The sequence below is a fragment of the Amphiprion ocellaris genome, chromosome 20, assembly GCF_022539595.1.
Source record: "Amphiprion ocellaris isolate individual 3 ecotype Okinawa chromosome 20, ASM2253959v1, whole genome shotgun sequence".
Classification (NCBI taxonomy): domain Eukaryota; kingdom Metazoa; phylum Chordata; class Actinopteri; family Pomacentridae; genus Amphiprion; species Amphiprion ocellaris.
The window spans coordinates 23,677,843-23,701,108 of NC_072785.1; the positions used below are offsets into that span (position 1 = coordinate 23,677,843).

Below are 23,266 nucleotides of genomic sequence, written 5' to 3' on the forward strand. Positions count from 1 at the left end.
TTTTGCCTTGTTTGTCATTTATGTAATGCTTTGTCTCGTTTTTGTCATTTGTCCATTTATTTGTCGCTTTCTAACTTTTTTGTCAAATTTTTCATTTCATTTCTGTCATTTTGGGTCTCATTTTTGTCTTGTCTTGTTTTTGTTGTGTTTTGTCTGACTTTTGTCATTTTGATGATAAAGTAAAATACTAGATGTGAACCATGTAGTATTTTACTTTATCATCAAAATGACAAAAGTTCCAGATGATTCAATGTTTTATTCCTTTGTAGACATCTGGAAGTTGTAATGTGGAAATGATAAACTGAGGCTGAATGTTTTTTAAACTGATTTTTTTTTTTTTTTTTTAAATTTCAGGTTGTTCATGATGTTTTGTAAAAAGATAATTGCTTAAATGTGAACATGTTGAGAATGTCTTTTTTGCACTAAAACAAAGGAAACATTAGGAGTTGTGGTTATTGATAGGTTATTATGCTGTGATTTTACTGTTCACTGGAGATCAAACTGGGCTGAATGTGGAAGCTGAACTAAGATGAGTTTGACTCTCCTGCTCTAAATCGTTCAAATGCCCTGTGGGGGAAGTGAGTCAGCTAAATGATGGATATGTAAAATGGAAAGAAGGACTCATTGCCTCAGTAGTTTTTTCCTCTGGTGAGAAGTCACTAATCACCATCAGCAGAGCTTTGATTTCCTTCCCTTCGGTGCCTTCATATTACTGCGACAACCTCAGACACATTCGCTGTAATAGGGGTAAAAGACAAGCCTTTATCTTTAACCTTGGGGTGCTGTTGAAAGAGAATTTGCATGATACTGTGCACATGTGCCGAGTGAATCAGCGTTTTGTTCTCCCTTTCATCTCGGCTGTGAAAAGCCACCTTCAAAATGGCTGCTTCCCCAAATCAGCTCCACACTCCTGCCTTTTTCTCATGCAGCTGAGGAAGCAAGGGGATCATTAGATATCAGTATCTGTTTGTCCTCGCTGTCACCAGTTCATCGCGCCCCCTCGTCCTCCTCCTCTTTTCGCTCTATCCCCTAAAATAGCCTTGTAGTGCACTGTCATCTCCTCATGAGGCTGCTTTCAGTTTGTCTCACAATCAAATACTTGTTCTTTCTCCCTGCATGTCATCACAGCCTTTACCTAAAATACTGAAGCTATGCTGAAGCTCTTCATTTATCAGAGAGGTTAAATACTGATTCAAACCCTGAATATAATCATATGTTTAGTCATCCAGTTAACCTCAGGAAAGTAAAGCTTGACTTGGAGACAAATGGGTTTATTCATAAAATTCACATCTTATCATCAATTACCAGCAGAAAACCACCCACAGAAAAGAGCAGAAACCTTGGAGCTGTACAATCCTACTCCAATGAACACTAAACAGCCTGTCAACTAATATAACACTAACCACATTCAATGAAACAGCCTGGTGTCTGGATGTAGGAAGAGGATTGGACTGTTTGCCGTTAACCAGAGCCTGACTGAGGCTATAAAAGGAGACAGTCACTGACCTCAGGCTTCACTGCAGATTTAGAGCGGAACTCTTTGAATCCTCTCTTATTTTGATAAACCTTTTCTTTGTAAACATCTTCACATGTCAGACGGTGAGAAATGTGGACTGGATTAATGTATGAATGCACACACACACAAAGCTCTACAATTTCATTCAGCAGATGCTTCTATCCAAAGTGACGTACATCTGAGAGTAGATCCAACACATCAGGGATCTAGTCAGGAGAAAACAACCTGGATAAGAGCCAGACGGAATAGGACTTATATTTTTTTTTCGCGGTCTGTCAAGTGCAAATGTGTTTAGTGAAGAGCTGGTTTTTAGTCTTTTCTTAAAGACTGCGAGAGACTCTGCAGATGGAACAGAGTTTGGTAACTCGTTCCTCCACCAGGGAACCACAGAGGAGAAGAGTCCAACTATGGACTATTGTGGGTCTGAGCTGGGTTGATTCAAACTGGATGTGGATTTCTTGTTGTATAGAGGGACTGGCTGGGATGAAAAGGAGCTCAGTCTGGGAGAGGCTGAGTTGAAGGTGGCATTTCAACATCCATGCCGATATATCTGCAAGACATGATGCGATCCTGGCAGAGACTGTGTTGTCATCTGGGGTGAACAGCAGGAAGAGCTGGGTGTCATCAGCATCAGCATAGTGATGGTATGAGGAACCACAGGAGTTGCACCAAGTGAAGTTGTGTAGGACAGAGCACTGACCCTTGAGGAACCCCTGTGGATAGACTGTAAAGTTCAGACACTTCAGTATCTCTCTTAGAGGTTGAACATGAACCAGAGGAGGACTGATCCTCAGACGCCGAGCTCAGTGAGTGTGGAGAGGAGGATTTGGTGGTTAACCATTGTCACATTCCTCCTCTCTGTAGGTTAATTTTTCACTGCAATATAAAGTCCTGCCCCTCTATGAACACAGCATAACTATGGACAGAAATAAAAAGAACTTAAATTAGCTTCTTGTGCAGCATATCAAGTTAGAATTCAATCAATTATAAAAACAGAAAAAACAAGAAAAGCACTCAGAAAGCGCAGCACTCTGCCAAGGCTGCTCAGTTGTATGATTTCCATCAGATGAAATCTTTTATAAAACAATGACCTTGTTGTGCATGTGTACATTACGTATGGATACCGAATCACGTGACCCAAGTACAGGGGGTTCTCGATTTACGACGTCATTGACCTACGGCGTTTTGTCGTTACATCAGAACTGGTTATGTGGAACTAGTTGACGAGCAGAGTGGATGAAAACGTCGTCACGCAGCGCTATAAGACGGCTTTGTTTCCATTCTCTGGTTGTACGCCACCTTGGATTGTGCTACATTCACTAACTTTTTGCCCTTCATTACGGCTCCCAGCATAAGTCAAACTCTTCTGATGCTTGGAAGAAAAGGAAAGCTGTCTCCATGGAAGTGAAATTAGATAGAATAAACCGCTGGGAACAGGGCCAAACACCGACCAACATGGGTCAAGTTGTAAAAACAGGTCAACATATTGTAGCGACCGTCTGTGATGAATGAGTGAGACTTTATCTGGTTCTCTGGCGGTTTACTGAACCTTCACACAGGCTACAAAATAATTCCAAAAACCCCATAACTTAGCTCTAGAATTAGCTGCCATTCCCAGCTCTCTCGTTCCTCTGCATACTGTTTTGAGTCATGATGCTTTTATTTTATTGATGAAGCATGTTTTATTTTCCTCTAAATCTCTCAACTGTCTTCCACATTTGTCTCCTTTTCAGATAGTTCACAGTTTTTTGCTTCTGACAGAATCTGTTGTAAACATTCAGGCTTTGAATGAGACATAATATAAAGTGACGCTGATGAAATATCACGATTTTAAACTTAGATTTGGTGAATCTTACTGATGGAATAGCCTGGGACACATGTTTAGTTCAAGGATGGTGGCATTTTTTTTTTAAAGAAAATATGTCTTTCAAACCCGGTGGCAGGTTTTGGGGTTAAGAGGGTTAATTAACAGCTATTTCAACTATTAAAAGGGAGACCCACTAGCTTATAGGATTGATCTGTGTGCTGCAAAATGATTTAACATCATGCTAACTCTCTATCAACATGCTGGTTATGGGAACAGCACTGAAGGAGCTACTTACCCAGGGCCATAACAAAATGCAGCATCGTAATGAGGTGGGTTAATACAGGACAGAAATAATATACAGTGTAATGAAATTTGGCCACTTAAATGTACTATATCAAGTCAATCGTTCCATCTTTATTTAATGCTTTTAAATTTAAAGTTTTACATGTTTAGTAATTTTAAATCACCATATTTGAGGAATAAAACCCTCAACCAGCCCCCTCCATCCTTGCCTGTAGGCCTCAGCCATCATTCATGCATTATTCATGTGAGTTAAGTAAGCTACATTTAATTTCACAATCATCTGTTGGCATGGCTCGTAATGAGATGCTAATAGAAGCCTGAACTCCCTGAGAGAGGGAGAGAGGGGGGAGAAAAAAAAATAGAAAAAGCAAAAGGAGAGGCGGTTTTGTGTTGCATAATCAGTCCAGAGATAAAGAGCTATCTCCATCACCCAGCGCTCGCTCATGTTTCTGGTCTCTTTGTTTCTACTGATGCGAGTTTTCATTTTCCTCAGTCTCTTGTCTTTTAACCTGTTTCATCAGCAGACTGGAGAGGGCATGTGGAGAGACAACAGACGAGGACAGCAGAGACAGCAGGGCAGATGTAGAAAACCAGTGTAAGTTGTGAGAGAATAATAAGTAATAGTTAATAAGTGCATAAAGACAAAGGTAAGAGTTAATAGTAATGGTGATAGCAAAAAAAAGGATGAATAAGAATATTAACTATATAGCATCAGTACTCTACTGCACAGGGAAGTTTTATCATTTACACACTTAAGCTTTGGATGGAGATACCCATTTTCCATTAGATTTGGGTCACTTTGACCCATGTTTTGCATCAAAAGGTTTAAACAACCCACTATTCCAGCATCAGTTATACACCCTGAAACAGAGGAGTCCTAGATGCAGTCCACTGGTTAACTAAAGGCCAGGTCTTGGTGGGCTACATCTTACACTGAATAGAGATAAACCTTTTGAAATAAATTTCTTGTCATTTATTACATTTATTTTTAACTATGAAGTTGGGCTGGGACTGTAACGCATTAATTTGGATTAATTAAATACAGAAAAAATAACGCGTTAAAAAAATAACGCATTTAATTGCATCTTTTTCACTTCAGTATTATTGTTTACACTTCTGCTAACCTTTCATACCTCACTCTGCCTTACTGTATATTAATGTAGTGTAATGCTCTGCTGGACACTTCAACTTCCTTGTGGATTAACAAAGTATGTTTTGATTTGATTTTAATTTTGAGATTATCAGAATCCTGATCATATATAATATTCAAATACTGTTGATCTTAAATCTTGTGAAGTGCCAGCCTCCTCAACCGGACGATTAAGGGGACTCATGAGAAGAAGGTGCACAGATGAACACTAACATCAGACTAAACCACATCAGTGTAAAATCAAGAAAAACAGGCAAAAAACATCCACAAGGATAACTTCAGAGACCAATGACAATCACCGGATACATCTCAGTTCATAAACCATTCCAAATGGTAGAAATGACTCTGGGTACACAGGAGGAGTGACATGATGGAAGGCATTCAGAAGCTCAAAGATCATGACTAGAACTAAATTTGCAGCATGCACATCAGAGAGTAAAAGGTGTTTAAGTCTCATCAAAGATGTTTAGAAAGCCAAGGTAAGAATTTCAGCTGGTACTACATCCATTGGGTCATGAGTAGATCAAGGATGAACGTAATCAAAGTTTCACTCTAAGATGGAACTGCTGGTAAGTATTGAATGTACTGAATGTTTAAAATGCAGAGAAATACGAGAGTTCGTTAAATTCCTTCGCTAGCTGCCTTTAAAGCCCAGATGGGTCAGTAAATGAAGAATCAATGCCATGATGCAGAATGAATCCAGGCAGCTACCAGCATTAACACTACATAAAAGTATAATGATACGTCTCTAAAATGCCGATCAACAGTCTGCTTAGGAAGACTCCAAACTGCTGGAACTCCGATCGATACAGTGGAGCATGGCTGTATGTAGTGAACTAAATGCCAAAGAAAAGGGCTGTTTGACAGCAAGATAAAGCAGTGGAAATATTCTAAATAGTTCATACAGCTAAGCAGAAATTATACATTTTAGGGGGACCTCTTTTCAGATAATATACAAGCTGGGCCAAAAGTAGGCTTACAGTGTTTTGGTATTCGTTTCACGTTTTAGATCTCATTTATCCAAACCAGTATTCCATTTCCCTGTTTCACATTTTGGAAAGGTTATTAAAAGAAAGCGGAAACAAAAGCAGCACTGGAAGTGTGAAAATGCCGAGCAGATGTCAACATCATGGCAAGGAGCCTTTAACACTCCCCCACCTTCATGCCAGGAGATTTATCGCATAAGAAATAAATCTGAAAGCACAGGTTTGGTGGTTGATTTACTGAAATACTACCAACTACAAGAAAGCCTACTTTTGGCCCACCCTGTATATTTTGCTGCTGACCTTGTTCACACCACTACAATGCTTCACTTTCAGCAGTTTTATCTGCTTCTTCCAAACAGAATCTAATGCAGACAACACCCTGACTATGGATAAGTACTTCATTTAACCTCACTTCAAAGAAACCAAACTATCCCTTTAAATTTGCTTTAGTACACTTTCAAACTCCACTACTGTAAAAACTAGCTTAGCATATCCAATGCATCATAATAATAAACAAGAAAAGCACTCGGGAGCAGTACTCCAAGGCTGCTGAGTCGTATATTGCAATCATGTGATCGTCAGCAAGCAGTTGACATAGTGTTCACTTGTTGTCATGGTTACAGTGACGCTGTGTTGCTATCTGGCAATGATACAGAAATCTTTAACAAATCCATGGATCCAGACTATAAGCCGCATCGCTGCCAAAATCTAATCACTTGGTCCTTGTGTCATTTCTGACCTTCTCTGAAAATGACATCCAAATCTGTTAGTCTGTTTTAGAGTAATGTTGCTAACAGACAGACAGACAGACAAACAGACCAACGCCGATCGTCACACAACTTCGCTATGTTCCTTGGTGGAGTAACAACAGTGAACGTTAACATGAAAAGCAGATCAACAGGCATTTGTTGATGTGTAGAGTTGGGGAAACTGCATCCAAACACGTGAACATCTTGATCTAAAAACCCAAATGTTTGTAACACGCTACATAGGAGCTGAACATGATGGGGTGCCGCTGTGTTTTCCTTATTTTGAGAGAAATCACAGTAGACCTTGCGAAGGACAAAAAGCAGTCCATCTGTTTGCTCATTGCAGGGCATGTTCCTCCTCTCATTTGGCAGACTGGAGAGTGCTCCCATGCTTGTTCTGTGATCCACTAATTGGCTGTGAATGGCCCCTCGGTTCACTCTGGGAAGCCTTTGATGAGCCTGGAAGACTGGCTGCTTAAGTGGCTTTTGAGTGAAGCTCTTCATGAAACTGAAAGCAGCTCGGCTGCTGTGCAGAGCGATGAACATGGCGACGCACTAACAGGACGACAAGGAAGATGAGACGCAGAAACAAGAGCTCATTAACTGTGCAGTCAAATGTGCCCTTCGCTACAAGAAACAAACACGCCTGTTCAGAAAGTAGTCAGACCCCTTCAAATATTTTTACATTTTATGTTAGGAAATTATGCTAGAATTCATAATTTTAATTTAAAGAATTTTAGATTTTTTTTTAGTAAAAGGTATTCAAAAGGGAAATGGAATTATTATATGGAATTATTATAACATAGGTGATGTTGCATTGGGTTCTAGACATAAATATGCTAAAAAAAAAGTACTCTACTGCACTAAGAACTAAGAAAATAGCGAAAATAGCATCTGTATGAGGACTCTCAGCTGCTACATCCTACCAGCTCTGATGTACGGATGTGAATCTTTGAACATAAATAACAAAATGTCAAACAAAATCACTGCAGTAAAGATGTGGTTTCACAGACACTACTTATCTGATATGGCCAGAATAACCAATGAAGATGTTTTAAAATTACTAAAACACAAATTATACACTACCAAACAAAATTAGGAAACGGCAAGCAACATTTTTTGGACATCATAAGGAAAGAGACCCTGGAATATATTATTATTATTGGAAAAACTAATGTGAAGAGAGGATGAGGCAGACAGAGAATAAAAATAATAGACGGACTGACATCATGGCTACACATGGAACCATCAACAGTCACAATTCAGAAAGTAAAAGATCGGATTAGATGGAGAGAAATGATCGCCTACACTGAATGGCATGACGATTGATTGATTGTTTAAATAATTATTAGTTTTTTTACTAAATGAATATAATCGGTTAGATTATTAACAGTTTTACAATGGAATCCACCTCATGTCCAAGCAAAGTATACACTGTGAGACCTGGAGGATGGATTCAAACCACCCATTTCTTTCTTACTTAGAGCTGCTAGAACACAGCAGGTTTTTGTTGGAGAATGTGGGTCACTGGGGAACGATAGGTGCCTTACAGTAAGCAGAAATGTGGACGTTTCATTTGACAGTGGAAGAGCTATGCCTGGAATAAAGGTGCTTGCGATGCATAATCCTGCATTACTTCAGGTATCACTGAAACAATGCAGGATTCAGCTTAAACCAGAAATATTCACCCATCTTACGACAACCAGGAGCTCCACTTACAGGCAGTACCCGTTTAAAGAAAAGCTAATTCAGAGGGAAAAAGAGGCATTTCCAGAAGTTTGCAGCTGTGCACTTCTGAATATATCTAAAAGCATCAATTACGTTTCAGTACATTGTTCCCATTGTATTTACTGTGTCTTGATAGATTAAATAAGTAACAGTCTATAATGACAACCAGTTCAGAGTGAACAGCCTTGATAGAAACGTGTATCTTTTACGCAACAGGTCCTATGAAAGGCACATTTTATGATACATTACAGCACAGTAAATACTAAAAAACATAAAAAGGAACTAACACATTTTTTCCCCTTCTATATTTTGTAACACAACAATTTTTTATCTATTTCAAATGGTCCATTTTTAGGTCAAAGGTAAGTACTGGAATCTATTTAAGTGGAGACCTTCCTACAATGAGCATTTTTAGGAACAAAAATATATATAATTTTGTATGAAATTTAATTATTTTAAAAACTTCAAAAAATAATCCATGTTCAATTTTTAATTAACTGATTCACCAAACAGTTTTTTATGGGAATTGAAAATGTTTTATAGAAAATATATCAAATTGGCATTTTTGTCGAACAAATATCAGATGGATATATGTGGGGTTTTAAAAAGTATCGCTATTTTTCTCATGCGTGTTCTGATGGTACCACTCCCTTTGGTACAGGAAACACCGAATATTTAAAGTTTAGTTGAGGGTTTGGATCACTGACTAAGGCAGTCCTAATAGTTTCTTCACTGGATTATCCATTTTAATCAGTACTCATCTCCTTGTGTGCAAATTTCCACAAAAACTATTCCACTCCACTATTTTGATGAACACCAGGCTGCATCCTTTGCTTAGCCCCGCCCACATTAACTCCGATTGGTTTAAAGAAATACAAACGAGCCACATACAGAACGCTAGTGAGGTGCATCCAGATCGTTATGTTTTATAGAACGTGTTGGAAAAGTGAGACAATCATCCCAGCATCCATTTTGTTTTAAAAAATGAGATGATTTTCAGGTCCGTGTTTTGTCCTCCTCCTAATTGACCTGTTATGTCTCCCTTCTGGCCACAAACTTTACACTGCAGGTAAAATCAGCAGCATAGAGATGATAAATAAGTGTGGAGCTGCTGTTCCGTCACCTCACCTCTATGACTTCATAATAATTAGGAGGCAAGACTCCTCTCAGTATTAAATTAGCACCATGCATTAATTCTAATCAGCTTGTGTAGCCAGGCTTGACCAGCGAGGCCCGAGGGGCTGGAACGACCGTCTGAGAGGGTGTGTGTCACATACACAAGGCCAGCCATGCTGAACTATGCTCTTCAAGGTTCAATGCTGTTCTCTGGCTGCAGCAAAGCTCTCTGTGCACTTTTTGTCAGAGCAGGTGGTCTCTGACCTTTCCTGGAGTCTCCTGAGTGAAGCTGACTGAGCCGTGGCCTTTAAACAAACACTCAATGCATATCAGCCGACCTCTACCGTTAATACCGTTATCTGAGCAGAAGGATTTCCTTTACAAATATGATCCTCCTTCAGATGTGATGATGGAAAAAAAACACAAGCTGGTATTGAAACAACATGAATGCTGCTCTACAGTCTCATCTTAAATACGAAGGCAACAGCTTGGGGCAATTCCTCCCTTTGACCTGACAGCATGGAAATAAATACAGACAATATCATGTTAACTGCACTAAAAAGTCTCAACGCAAAATTTGCATGTACAGCGCCATGAAAAAGTATTTGCCCTCTTCTCGAATTCTCATTTTTTTTAATATTTCCCCCATTTAAATGTTTAAGACCATCAAACTAATTTAAATATCAGACAAAGATAACCAAAGTAAACACAAAATGCAGTTTTAAATGATGACTTAATGTTCTAAGGGTAAAATCTATTCAAACCTACCTGGCTCTGTGTGAAAAAGTAATTGCCCCCTTTGTTAGATCATGAAATAACTGTGGCTAATCACATTTTTTTGGAAACGAGCTCAATTCCACTGACCACACCCAAACCTGATGACCTCCAGACCTGTTCAATCCAGAAATCACTTCAATAGAACCTGACTGACTAAATGAAGTTGACCAAAAGATCTCAAAAGCTGCAACTAAATGATCCAAAGAAATTCAAGAACAGATGAGAAAGTCACTGACATCTGTCAGTCTGGAAAGGGTTCCAAAGCCATTTCTAAAGCTTCAGGACTCCAGAGAACCACGGTGAGAGACATTATCCACAAATGGAGACACATGGAACAGTGAGGAACCTTCCCAGGAGTGGACCAATGACCAAAATTACCTCAAGAGCACAGAGACGACTCATCCAGGAGGTCACAAAGGAACCCAGGAGAACATCTATACACCTGCAGGCCTCCCTGGCCTCAGTTAAGGTCAGAGTTCATGGCTCAACAATAAGGAAGAGACTGGACAGAAATGGATCCATGGCAGAGTTCCAAGGAGAAAACCACTGCTGACCAACAAGAACAGAAAGGAAACAAACATCTGAATGATCCCCAAGGCCTTAGGGAGTATATTCTACGGACTGACGAGACCAAAGTTGAACTTTCTGGAAGGTGTGTGTCTCAATACATTAGCATTTCAGAAAAAGAACATCATCAACAGTCCAGCATGGTGCTGGTGGTGTGATGGTCTGAGGACCTGGACGACTTGCTGTGATTGATGGAACCGTGAATTCTGATCTCTACCAGAACATCCTGAAGGAGAATGTTCCACCATCAGTTCATGACATCCAGCTGAAGCTAGCTTGGGTTCTGCAGCAGAACAACGATCCAAAACACTCCAGCAAGGCGACTTCTGAACGGCTTAAACTAAATGAAGGTTCTGGAGTGTCCTGGTCAGAGTCTGGACCTGAATCTGATTGAAATGCTGGCAGGACCTTAAAAAGGCCGTTCATGCTGGAAAACCCTCCAGTGCTGCTGAATTAAAACCATTCTGTAAAGAAGAGTGGACCAACATATCTCCACAGAGATGAGAAAGACTCACTGTTAGTTCTATATAAAAATTCGTCCCACTTCCAGGGATCAAAGACAATGTGAAAAGTGTTGTGTGCAGAAATCCACAGAAAATCTTATCCAACTCTGCAGCTTCCCTCAACTCTACATCCTCATAGTTTTAACATTCTGCTCCAAACCTGCTGTTAAGGTTCATCCTCATCACTGTTAGACCACTTAATACAGGCAAAGTTTAAAAAAACAACTCAGTCAACATGATGAAGCACATAGCAGAGACCAAAAACAAAGTTCAACAAGAGTGACTACTGGACTTATATTCTGCAGGTAGACAAAAACAAATCTCCAAAGGAATGATAATGTTTGATCAAACTACCCCTAAACTGCATCAAAATGTGACAACAGGGGTATAAAGTCCCTCTGTGGTCACTGATATAACCCCTACAAACACATCTGTGTGTCACAGATACATGTTTGAAAGTATTTCAAATTAAAACCTTCATGGCATCTGTGTATTTCTGATGCGTACAGTAGAAAGTTGGAATAATAAAGTAATTCAGCTAAAACAAGTTTGAGCTCAATACTGAAGACGAACAAGAAGAAGACAAAGAAGAAAACCTCACCCTGCAAGTTGACAAGTTTGGATCCTTTGATTTGTTACATCTCAAATACTGTCTGTCTAAATCTGTGTTCTTGAGACCACTCATGTTTCCAGGACATATTTTTACGTGCATTTTGAATTACTGCTTAAGACAAAGGTAATATAGACAGAAAAAATAAACAAAAAAACTGTTCCAATTTCAAGGGAATAAACTTTTTACACTTGAGGTGTTTTGGTTTATTTTTACTTTTCAGATAAAAGTTCCTGTTCTTCAAGGGAAATGAAAAAGCATTTTCTTAAATACATTCTGATGTGATGAATATTTAACTTACATGACTGATGATCTGCTTTTGTTGTTGTGTTCATCTTGGGACAGTATGAAACACATCCCAACACCAGCTGACATGAAAGAATCACTACAACCCTCCAGATTAAAAAGGCTTCTCTCAATAATTCTGTTGTGGATCACACAACTTCTCCTTTTCCTCCTCTTCAAAGCTTTTTAATCAGTTTGTAAACAAGTGTTTATTTTCCAGCTTCTTTATCACAGCCATGTATAACATAGACTACAGCACCACCTTCTGACGACACCGTGCAGTCCAGTTTATCTACTTGATAACAGTTAATGGCATCAAGACTAAATCACACGTTCTTCCTTTTATAGTTAGAGACATTTCAAAAGTTCTCTTCCAGTTTGGTCTACGATTAAATGGAAACACATCTACTGTCACGGTACACTGCAGTGTCAAAGAGAAAACACTCAGTCAGGGTGTTCACTGCTTATTTAGGTCAAGATGTGTATTCCAGCTAATAAAAAAACACATTCAGAGATGACAAGGTAAAAAACTTGACTTTCACAGGAGGCCATCTTTAAATGTACTCTCTTCCAATGCGACCCAACAGTAGGACATGGTGTGGTTGGCACTGAGACAGTAGAGCATGTTCAATAAAACTGGTCTACACAAGATATGGACAGATTCTGCAATATTTCATAAACAAGGAGAAATGAAACTGCAATAGTGATCTGTTAGAGCTGTGGTGCAACACAACTCCAGCTCATCACTGAGGTAAACCACTCCCTTCACCTGGCTGTGCTGGGGAAAGTCAATCAGTGTATGGAACCCGTTTTAATTCAAAAAATAACTGAAGTGGTCATCTACCTTGGATTTGATGGCCCAGTACTCATTTGTTCCATGTTCCACGTGTTTGAAAGCTGTCAGGTAGTCGTAGCTGATGACCGCCGTCTGCAGACAAACAAGATAGAGTCATGTAAACAACAACAACAAGTTTCCCTACAAACTCCTCTATAAACAAACAGGAATAAGTCTGGAGCATCTTATGGGATGAGACATTTCTAGTTTCAAAATACTTATAAATAAGATGACAGCTCTAAAAGGACTCCATGATAGGATGGAGGGCTGACAGAATAACAAGTGGAGGACTGAGATGTCCAGTGATCTTTCTGGAGCAGGATTACTGCACTAAACACAGCAGGAAATGGAAGAACCCAGTCATGACTTGGGGAGCAGATAAGTTTGGTAAACAGAGTGGATATTGATTAAAAGTCATCAAGATTTAAATGTATAATGTGTTTGTGATACAGTGTCTACCACCAGCACCAGGGGCCTCAATCAGGTACCAGGTTTAACTCAGGTCAGTGGTATACTTTAGACATTAAGCATATTTCATTTGGAATACTTAAATATCAACTTTCTGCACATGTATGCCAGCAGAGCTGTCCACGTTAGCTCAGTGAAGCTGAACCCCCACCCACATAAAAAATCCAAGAAAACAGGCTGAGTGGTTAGTGCTCTGTTTGTGCCGATTTGTGCCGTTAAAAGTTTTCGTTTGTGCTGCTATGGCCATTGAGATATTAAAGATTATTTTTTAAGTCATTCAGAGGTCATCATGCCCCCAGTTTGCTCCAAAATGAACCAGACTGGTCTATTTTTTTAGTGTTTCGTTTGTGCTGATTTGTGCCGTTAATATTTTTGTTTGTGCTGCTACGGTTTCTGAGATATTACAAGTTTTATTTACAGATGATCACATATCTTGACCTGAATTGATTACATCTGTGGTGTGCGATGTTTCTAACGTGTTAATGTATATAACGTGTATAATAACTAATGTAATAACATCTGACGATGTTCAACCTGTGTTACTGCAGGAAAATGTCCGTTTGAATTGACTTTGTGCCTTTGTGTATAAATTTGTTCAATAAAGTTCAGTTAAAAAATGGAAAATGTACCTTCATGTTAACAAATGATTTGCATTTGTCATGAACTGTGCTTTATGTTTACTTCGTCAATCACATTTCTGTCATAAGACAATAAATGCAATTGCTTCAAGGTTTATTTACGAGCGTGGAACACTTTCTTAAACTTTACTGAAAAATTAACAGTATTAAGAACATTCTATACTCCCCATTAAAAACTACACAAAATAGCAGTCTTTTACAGTGAATCAACAAGCAAAACGACCTTTAAATAAACCTGTAAATACAACTCGTAATATCTCAGAAACTACAGGACCACAAACGAAAATTTTAACCGCACAAATCAGCACAAATGAAGCACTACTCAGCCTGTTTGCTTGGATTTCTTATGTGGGTGGGGGGTCTTCAGCTTCACTGAACTGTCCAAACTCTGGATTGGTCATTTTTCACAAACTCTGTCTCTTTCACATGAACATGCTCCTACCGAGTTCACAATCTCTGGTCGACTTACTGAACTGATAACCAGCTTTGTAACACCACTTATTCTGACTGCGGTTGTGAGATTTGATGACATCAGATAACAAAAAGACACTCTAAGAACATTCATAGTACAGGCCCCTGGTCAGATCTACTGGGATGGAACCACCATAATCTGTTTACGGTCATAATTAACCCCAGCTATACAGGCAGAGTCCATGATAAAACAAATCAAATCCACCTTCCTTAAACCATCATTTTCAGGGCAGAACTGAGGAAACTCACGGTGGCTGCAGCTCGGCCAAAGCGGACGACGCTCAGGTCATTGAGGTCCAGCTGTCTGCTGTAGAGGTAAAACCCTGAGGAGGCAAACACTGCTGTGGCCAGAGAGGAAACTTTAAGAAGCCGACCAGCCATCAGAGGAACTGCAGGAGGAAGATGGAGCAGAAGGAGTAAGACCTCACCAAAAGTTCACAAAGATTCATGTGTAGAAAACAAACAAAAACTATTCAGATGAAGGAAGTAAGTCAGACGAACGCTGTACTGACTTCCTCAGGTAGTGACAGGTGGAGTTTGTTTTGACCACATTTGTTCCTGGAAGATGATGGTTCTCCACTATCCTTCAGGTCTTAATGATGCATTGGACAGTTCTTAATCTGATTTTAGTAGTTTCATCTCCTTAGTTGCTTTCTTTGTTTGATGCAGGCCAATAATTTGACCCTTCTGAGACAGATTAACATCCTTTCCATGACCACAGGATATGTCACTGTAGTAATTATCCAATGGAAGGATCTGACCTATTTGCTAAATTAAATCCAGGTGGAGACTTTTTTGTGTGTGTATACTGTAGATTACTTTTACTGGAGTCAACTCAGCATTGTCTGTAGAAATTAGTTTGAAGTGTTGCATTCATATAAAGGTGGTAGTTAACAGTCTTCCAGCTATAGGACTTTATCGACACAAAATAAATCACCAACACATTCACTCACCCCAACAACTAGAGGCAGGTTCTCCTCTAAAGTTCTCCAGCAGCTTCTCCTGATTCCCTCAGCAGGTTCCTGCAGCTTCAGGAGACACTCTGGATGTCCACACCGTCCACTGTGACCTGAACACCGCCTGTCTGTGAGTTACGCAATCAGTAGCTGCTGTTTAGTAATGACCGTGTTGAAGCACGCACGCACACACACACACACACACACACCAGTGAGACTCTCACATCCACACCGAGCCTCTGGTCCCACACACACCTCCACCAGAACCTCCGGTAGTCCCACCGGACTGTTCCCGCATGTTGTCGGTCTCCACTTACCGGTTTTGTTTTGACCTCCGCGAGTTTTCAGCGTGAGAGCAAAGGATTGTGGTTAACGTAGTGCTAGCCAGATGGAGGCTGCTGGTTTGACATCAGCTGAGGAGCTCAGAGGCAGAAGAGAAGGTCAGGTCCATGTGGTCCATGTGGTCCACCAGTCCATCAGTCAGAACGAGGGTCTGTGTTCAAGGACCAGCAGCGTTTGCTCTGATTGTTGCTGTTAGGACAGACTAAAAACTACACTTCTGGTCCACCGACTGTGTCTTCAGCTCTCTTCCGGTCCCACCGTGACGTTTCACACACGTGCGTTCGATGCTGCTTTCAGCGGCAGTCGGGAACTTTCAGGCGTCTCCAGGTTTGTGTGTTTCTCTACGTTTACAGCTACTTTAATCTGGATTAAACTGCCATAATGTGAAAGCACATTTAACTTTATGTCTGTGGTGAAAGCACGAGCGTCTTCAACCATGACGTGTTGCTGCCGGTGCTCCTTTCTGCAGTCTATGTTCTCCACTCACCATTAGTGACCTTTACAAATTGGTGGGTTGGTCCTCTCTTTACACCAGGAGACTCCAGCACTGGCTTCTACTCAACTACCAGACCCTCTCAGAGAAGACCTTAGTATCTCTCACACCTCCTCTACCCCTCCAAAATATCTACCGCCTGAGGTCCAGTGATCTCCTAACTCTCTATTGCCAAGGTTCGCTCTGTCATTGGCCGGAATTCCTTTCACTTTGCTGCAGCGATCGATTGGAATTCCCTCCAGAAATCTCTGGAACTGTCGTCTCTTCCATCACCTTCCATCTTTAATCAGAAGCTGCAGCAGACCTCGCACTGAGGTCGGCCAATCAGATGGTCCTTAAAGTTCCCAGATCCAGACTCAGAAACAGAGACCATCCCACCCAGCCTGTGGAACCTCCAACTTGTTGAAACTAGAACCGCTTTGCCTCCTGATACCTTCAACCCCTACTGAAGACACACATTTCACGCTGGCTTTTAATTGAAGCTGAGCATTGACACCTTGATATATGTTGTTGTTTATGTTGCTCTGTGTGTTTCCTCACAGATCATGTTCTGAGCCTGTAAAACCCTTTGGTCAGCCTTGGCTGTTTATAAATGTGCTGTATAAATAAAGCTGACTTGACTGATCCACCATAGATGGGCTAATCACCAGACTGTATATGTTCCAGAGGAGCAGCCAGTGTTTGAACATGTTGAAATAAAGTTTATTAAATGAGGACACTCATGCGTTCTGCAGTGACTTCAGTACCAAAGCACAGAATGTCCTGTTCATCTACAGGATCCCAGAGAAAATCAGAAAACCCATTTAAAAAAAGCAATTTTGTTTTTATTTTTACCTCCACACCACTTACCTGGATAGGCAGAAGTGACAAGTACAAACACAAACGTGGTAAAAAAAAAAATCTATTAATAAGTACAGCTCGTTCCAGATATTGGTTTGGATTGGTTACCTTCCAGATGTGCAACAGGCTCTAAGAACAGATCATTATTTTAACAATGCGTTTCAGATTTTGTGTTGATTCTAAATTGTTCCATTTCTGTTACAAACAGATATCAGATGGAACAGAAATGTTAGATAAGTGGCACATTGCTGTTAAGAGCTTGTACAACAATATTCTATAACTGATCTTTTAAAATTGGACATGATGTGTTGGGCCAACAGTAGGCTTACACTTAGTAGGTAGGATTTTGGTTAATCAACCACCAAACCTGTGCGTTCAGATTTATTTCTTATGTGATAAATGGCCTGGTGTGAAGGTGAGGAGTGTTAAAGGCTCCTAGCCATGATGTGAGCACCTGCTCTGCATTTTCACACTTCCAGTACTGCTTCAGTCTCCACTTTCTTTGCTCTTTATTTCATTTGTTTGTCATTGCTCACAATCCCTGTAAAAAAAAATTTTAAAAATTAAAAAACATAAAAATCACAACCAAAACTGGAAGAAATAGCTTTATAACATTTCCAAAATGTGAATAAGGGATATGGAATACTGGTTTGGATAAATTAGATCTAAAACATGAAACAAATACTGAAACAACTGTAAACCTACTTTTGACCCAGCCTGTACAGTAAATGATGGACTGTGTAATAAAGATGCAGGATTATAGTCTCTGTGTTTTAATGTCCCTGAAAGCACCATAACTAAGAACAACTGACGGGTGAGCGAAAAGTTGATCATACAAGTAAAGTTGCAAAAAATGAACGTATTTCAAACAGAAATGATATGAAATCAAAGATAAACTGCTCATTTTCAGACTTTGCATAACTTTGTAATACACCGTCTTTGTGTAACGTTTATCTGTAAATATGTCCGGTTTGAGTCCTACACCGGCCTCTCTGCATCAGCCTTTCCCAGAAGTCCATTCTCATAGTTCGTGAGGAGACATGCGACAGTATACAGCTGGTTAATGTTGCCTAACAGCTGCAGTGGGATCTCTGTGTCAAAGAACCTGTGGTCCTCCACTCTGCCTATAAGATGCTCCACGTGCACGCCGGCCAGCGTCTCCCTGTCATCACGGCCAGATATCCGGGACCTGAGAGAGAGGAACGCCGGCATGTAGATTTTACACCGTGCTAAGTCATCCACCGGAAAGCCTTGGTCCACCATGACGCCCATCCCAGGTCTCAGCAGGGTCAGAATTCCAGACTCTCGTATCAGGTGGTCGTCACCGACGGATCCGGCAAACAGCTGGGAGATGAAGGTGACAGCGCCATGAGGAGCAACTCCAAACAGGCCTTTGAGCGTACAGCGGGAGGTAGACTGGGTGGAGAGGTCTTCACCGTCCAGCAGAGACGAGGAAGGACGCTGGTATCTCAGCTCCATGCAGCTCAGGATGACCGTAGTGTCGGCATATTCCTCAAACTCCGCTGGTAAATGTTCCCTTATTTTCTCCTCTTGTATCCAGATGTTTACTGATCCCAGGACAGTGTACAAAAAGTTACTCCATGTCGTGATGATCTGACTGACTGTAGACGGCTGGATTCCATATCTGTCAGCGAGGTCTTTCAGTTTGGAACCCAGCGCTAAATAATTCAGAAGCAAAAACATCTCATCGATGGGCTGCAGAGAAGGAACCTGTTAAAACAAAATCAGAAAAGGTAAGTAACGAACTCAGTGAGCAATTTAATCTCATTAAATAACCTGATTTAAGAGTAGGAACAAACTTCTAAGCAAAGATAATTAACATAAATATCTGCCTGTTTCCTTTATTAAATGGACTTACACCTCAGATTTGACAAAGACATGCGTGTAAATCTGGAACCATGACCAGTTATGTTATGTGAAGTAAAACTGTTAAAGGTGTTAAATTAAACTTAAAGTCAACTTGTCCAAAATTGTTCATACCCCAGTGACACTAAGACAGACAGCCATAGGATGTTAAAACAAACTGTTCTCTCTGAGGGTCTAAAGTGTTTCATATGGTGTTCAATGTTTCTGAGTTTTTGTTTTTTAACCAGTTTTCTGACTATAAATGTCAACTAGTTTGTGACATTTCAGCCATTTTCAAGTCAATGCAAGACTTGCCAAAGAGCTCAGTGAGGACTCGACACTGGAAACATCAAAAAGGAAGAAAAAGGTACAAAAAACAATTTCAGGTGCCAGTGGCAACGGTGAAAGTACCATCAAGAAGTACCAAAACTTTCACACAGTCAAAAACCTCAAAGGATGAAGTCAGTAGAGTCATGTCGGCTTCCCAGTGAGATGTAAAAACAATCCAAGGACTAAACCAAGGCTGTCCTGAAGGAACTGAGTGAAGTGATGGGACTCCATCAGATACTTAACCAAAATGGTTTCTATGGACCAAGAAAGACCTCTTGCTTCAACCAAAGCATGGAAAACCTCATCTGGCCTTTGCAAAGACGTCCCTAGAGGAAGACCAGAGCTTCTGGTCATCTGATCTGCGGACAGATGGAACAAGAATGGAGCTTTTTGGGCACAGAGATGTGGGTTTCATCTGGGGAAAGAAGGTGGAAGCCTACAAGCCAAAGAAAATGGTCCCTATTGTGAAGCATGGAGGTGGAAGCATCATGCTGTGGGGCTGCTCTCCTGCGACTTGGTTAAAGTGGAAAGCATCACAAGAAAAGAGCAGTAGATCAAGACTCTGGAAGAAAACCTCAAGCAGGCAGCAGAACCTGAACCTGGGGAAGCGTTGGACCAATCAGCAGGATGATGATCCGAAGCCTTCAGCCAAGGAGGTGTAGAGATAGTTCCAGGACGATGATATTAATGTTCTAAAGAGTCCTGATTTAAATCCCATGGAGAACTCGTGGATGGTGACAGCACGGAAATTCTCCAACCTCAAGGATCTTGAAACATTTGCAAAGAAGGAATGGTCCAGAATTCCTGCAGATACTTGGAAGAAGCTTGTGAGGAATTAGAAAAATCATCTGGAGGCTGTGATAAATAAAAAAATTAAAATTAAAAAAGGGTTTGCAACTGATTATTGTATGAATAATTCTGGACAGTGTGATTTTTTATTTTCAACCTATTAAAGATGTTTCTTTACGCTTTCTATCTTAAATAAATTGGTTATGGCTTCAGACTTTCATGTGTGTCCTATTTATATCCATTCTGAGGTGAAATACTGATGTGGAACTGAAAAAATTAGACACTCCTTCTTGTATTTGACAGGGGTATGAATAATTTTGGGCTTAAGTGTATTTGTACTTAATTACGTACAGATTTATAACATACCGTAAAATAAAAAATATCCTGCATCAGAAACAATACTATCCCTCATATTATTCCTACCTATACTTAAAGAGTGACAGTGCAGCACTCCACTCCACAGACACAGTGACCATGCAAAATCTATGTTCTCCTCTCAGAAACACACTGAAGCTTTCATAGTCAGAACTCGCTGACCTTCAAGCTAAACACGGCATTTTTTGATTAGAGCCAAGAGCAACAAGTTAGCACATGTGAAAGAACAGTTTTCAACCACCTCCTCAAATATAAGTCATGTCACTTTGATTCATTCTACTGACTAGCAAAGTTTTCTTCACTGTCAGAGTGTGACAAGGTCACATTAATTATAAATTGTAATTTTACCTAATTGTGGCAAACCCACTATACGCAAACAAAACACTGACACTCATCACATTAGCTCACATTAGTGCAAGTTTATAATATTCTGATGTTTAAATGTATGCACATCAACAACACTGGTTATAAATAACAGACTAAAGTCCTGTACAAACAGAGGAAATGGTTGGTTAAAGTGCTGCTGCATTTATCTCTGCAAGGACTGAACCTTTACTAAGCAGCAGTGTGAAGGTAAAGAGGCAAAGAGTCCACTCATGTTCTGTATATTAAAACATGTGGATATAACACGGTAGCACAGTTCATCTCTGGTGCTTCATGGCTTCTTTTCACATCCTCCCCTGCTTTCAGTTGAAATGATCAAAATACATTACCGTTCAAAAGTCTGGGGTCATCCAGACAATTCCATGTTTTCCATGAAAACTCCCACTTTTATCCATGTGCTAACATAATTGCACAAGGGTTTTCTAATCATCAATTAGCCTTTCAACACCATTAGCTAACACAATGTAGCATTAGAACACAGGAGTGATGGTTGCTGGAAATGTTCCTCTGTACCCCTATGGAGATATTCCATTAAAAATCAGCTGTTTCCAGCTAGAATAGTCATTTACAACATTAACAATGTCTACACTGGATTTATCATTCATTTCATGTTATGTTCATTGGAAAAAAATGCTTTAGTTTCTGATCTTCATTTAAAAAAAATAGGAAACACAAAAAAATTTTAAGTTCCATGTTCTGCCATCTATTATTCTATAAATTTTCCTGATGTTTAGGTTCTAGTAGTGGCATTGTTTCAGTACCGCTGTATTAATGTATAATAACAAAATCACACTTTTGCTGCCCTGAGAACATGCAGAAAGATCCCAGGAAGGCTGGGACACAAACTGGGGATCTTCTAGCTGTGAGGCGACAGTGCTAACCACTGATCCACTGTGCTGCTACACCTGAAAACCTCTTTCTTTTAAATATAATCATAAACTCAGGCTACTTACTGCTGGTACACTTGTATCTGAGAGGATGTCTCTTTGTGAGCTCTTCATGCTGACCACCAGTGGAACAAAATGCTCTATTGATGTCCAGAAGCCCATGAGGAGGTCATAGGAGGCAAACCTAAACAACACAAACTGCTTTGTGAACATTCATTTCAAATATAATAATAATAATAATAATAATAATAATAATAATAATAATAATAATAATAATAATAATAATAATAACTGTTAAGGAATTAATTACAGGCTTCTTCGTGGAACAGGTATAACCATCTTTAATCTTTATTAGGAAAAGACAGACCTCCAAACGACAAGCCACAAACACTCACAGAATACTTAACTTCCGTTTATCGGCGTACATGTCCTTCAAAATAAAAGCATGACTCAAAACAAAGTAAATGCGTTTAAATTTCAAGGTTCTTAACAATAATAATAAGTTAAACTTCACATCTTACCTTGTGAAAAATTGTATGTCTTCGTCTGAGCCGGCGAACCGCTGGAGGCCGAACTTCTGCCCCCCGGTGAGCCGTTCGATCCGCTCCTTCAGCTCGGTTTCCGAAGCCAGAGCGTAGTTGTGCTCCGTTAGGAAGGCTTCAGACTCCTCCACCGGTCCGTCCACCGGTCCGTCCGCCTCCACCACTCCAGAAACAGAGTACTGGTTCCACTCGAACAGCACCGGAACGGCTCCCGGCTTCAGCAGCCGTCCGTTCTCCTGGAAGTCCTCCCCGGTGAAGTGGCGGCTGCACACCCGGCTGAAGCGGCTCACATGCAGCTTCTCCCTCTGGATGGACTCGATCCATGTCCTCCTGAGCTCCGGGTCCGGGGGGAACTTGTGAAAAGTGAGAGTTGTGTCGTACTTGCTGGACGAGTTGCACAGAGGCACGCAGCAATGCTCAAATGAGCTATAATCAGCCCGCTGGAAGGTGAAGAAGTCGTTTAGAAGCATGCTGCCAGTAAACACTAACCGGAAGTGGTGGTAGGGGTCCAACCGAGGGCCCCCCCCCGGGTCCTGTCAGCCAATAGGATCAGAGCAGGATGAGTCGCTAACGCTCCTGTTACGTTACGGGTCAAACTGATCCATTTTAAAGTAATAATAATAATAATGATAATAATAATAATAATAATAATAATAATAATAATAATAATAATAATAATAATAATAATAATAATAATAATAATAATAATAATAATAATAAATTAAAAGTATTTTTCTGAATGAAATGCCTTCTGCTTGGCTTAACAACTGTAATCCACATATAAAATGAAAATAGTTCATTTTACATATTTGCAAACCCATCCTGGACAAGTGTCCTGTTAATTTATCAAAAGGAAAATATTTCAGAATGTAAATTAAATAGTTTTTTTCAAACTATTTCATGTGAAACTATATTAAGGTTCAGGGTTACTTTATTTCTACCTGTGGGTATAT

At 40.1% G+C, this 23,266-nt stretch overlaps 2 protein-coding genes across 6 annotated transcripts in view; both read right to left on the reverse strand.

Annotated features, from left to right (window-relative positions):
* The window catches only part of adck1 (aarF domain containing kinase 1), a 95,681-nt gene extending 79,617 nt beyond the window's left edge, over nucleotides 1-16,064 (reverse strand). The window contains exons 1-4 of one of the 5 annotated variants that reach the window (XM_055005991.1): nucleotides 15,783-16,064; nucleotides 15,463-15,593; nucleotides 14,759-14,898; nucleotides 12,942-13,025 (exon numbers count right to left, since the gene is read on the reverse strand). In XM_055005991.1, the coding sequence (XP_054861966.1) occupies nucleotides 12,942-13,025; nucleotides 14,759-14,890 (216 nt within the window). In that variant the 5' untranslated portion in view covers nucleotides 14,891-14,898; nucleotides 15,463-15,593; nucleotides 15,783-16,064. The other 4 variants (XM_055005990.1, XM_055005986.1, XM_055005988.1 and 1 more) reach the window with 4 other exon arrangements.
* A 1,038-nt stretch (nucleotides 16,065-17,102) lies between these two features.
* Nucleotides 17,103-22,811, reverse strand: LOC111583565 (uncharacterized). Its single transcript, XM_023292728.3, has 3 exons — nucleotides 22,293-22,811; nucleotides 21,838-21,955; nucleotides 17,103-18,871 (listed from the first exon to the last, which is right to left on the reverse strand). The coding sequence occupies exons 1-3, from the start codon at nucleotides 22,781-22,783 to the stop codon at nucleotides 18,119-18,121; spliced, it is 1,362 nt and encodes a 453-aa protein (XP_023148496.1). The 5' UTR covers nucleotides 22,784-22,811; the 3' UTR covers nucleotides 17,103-18,118.
* Between the last annotated feature and the right edge of the window lie 455 nt (nucleotides 22,812-23,266).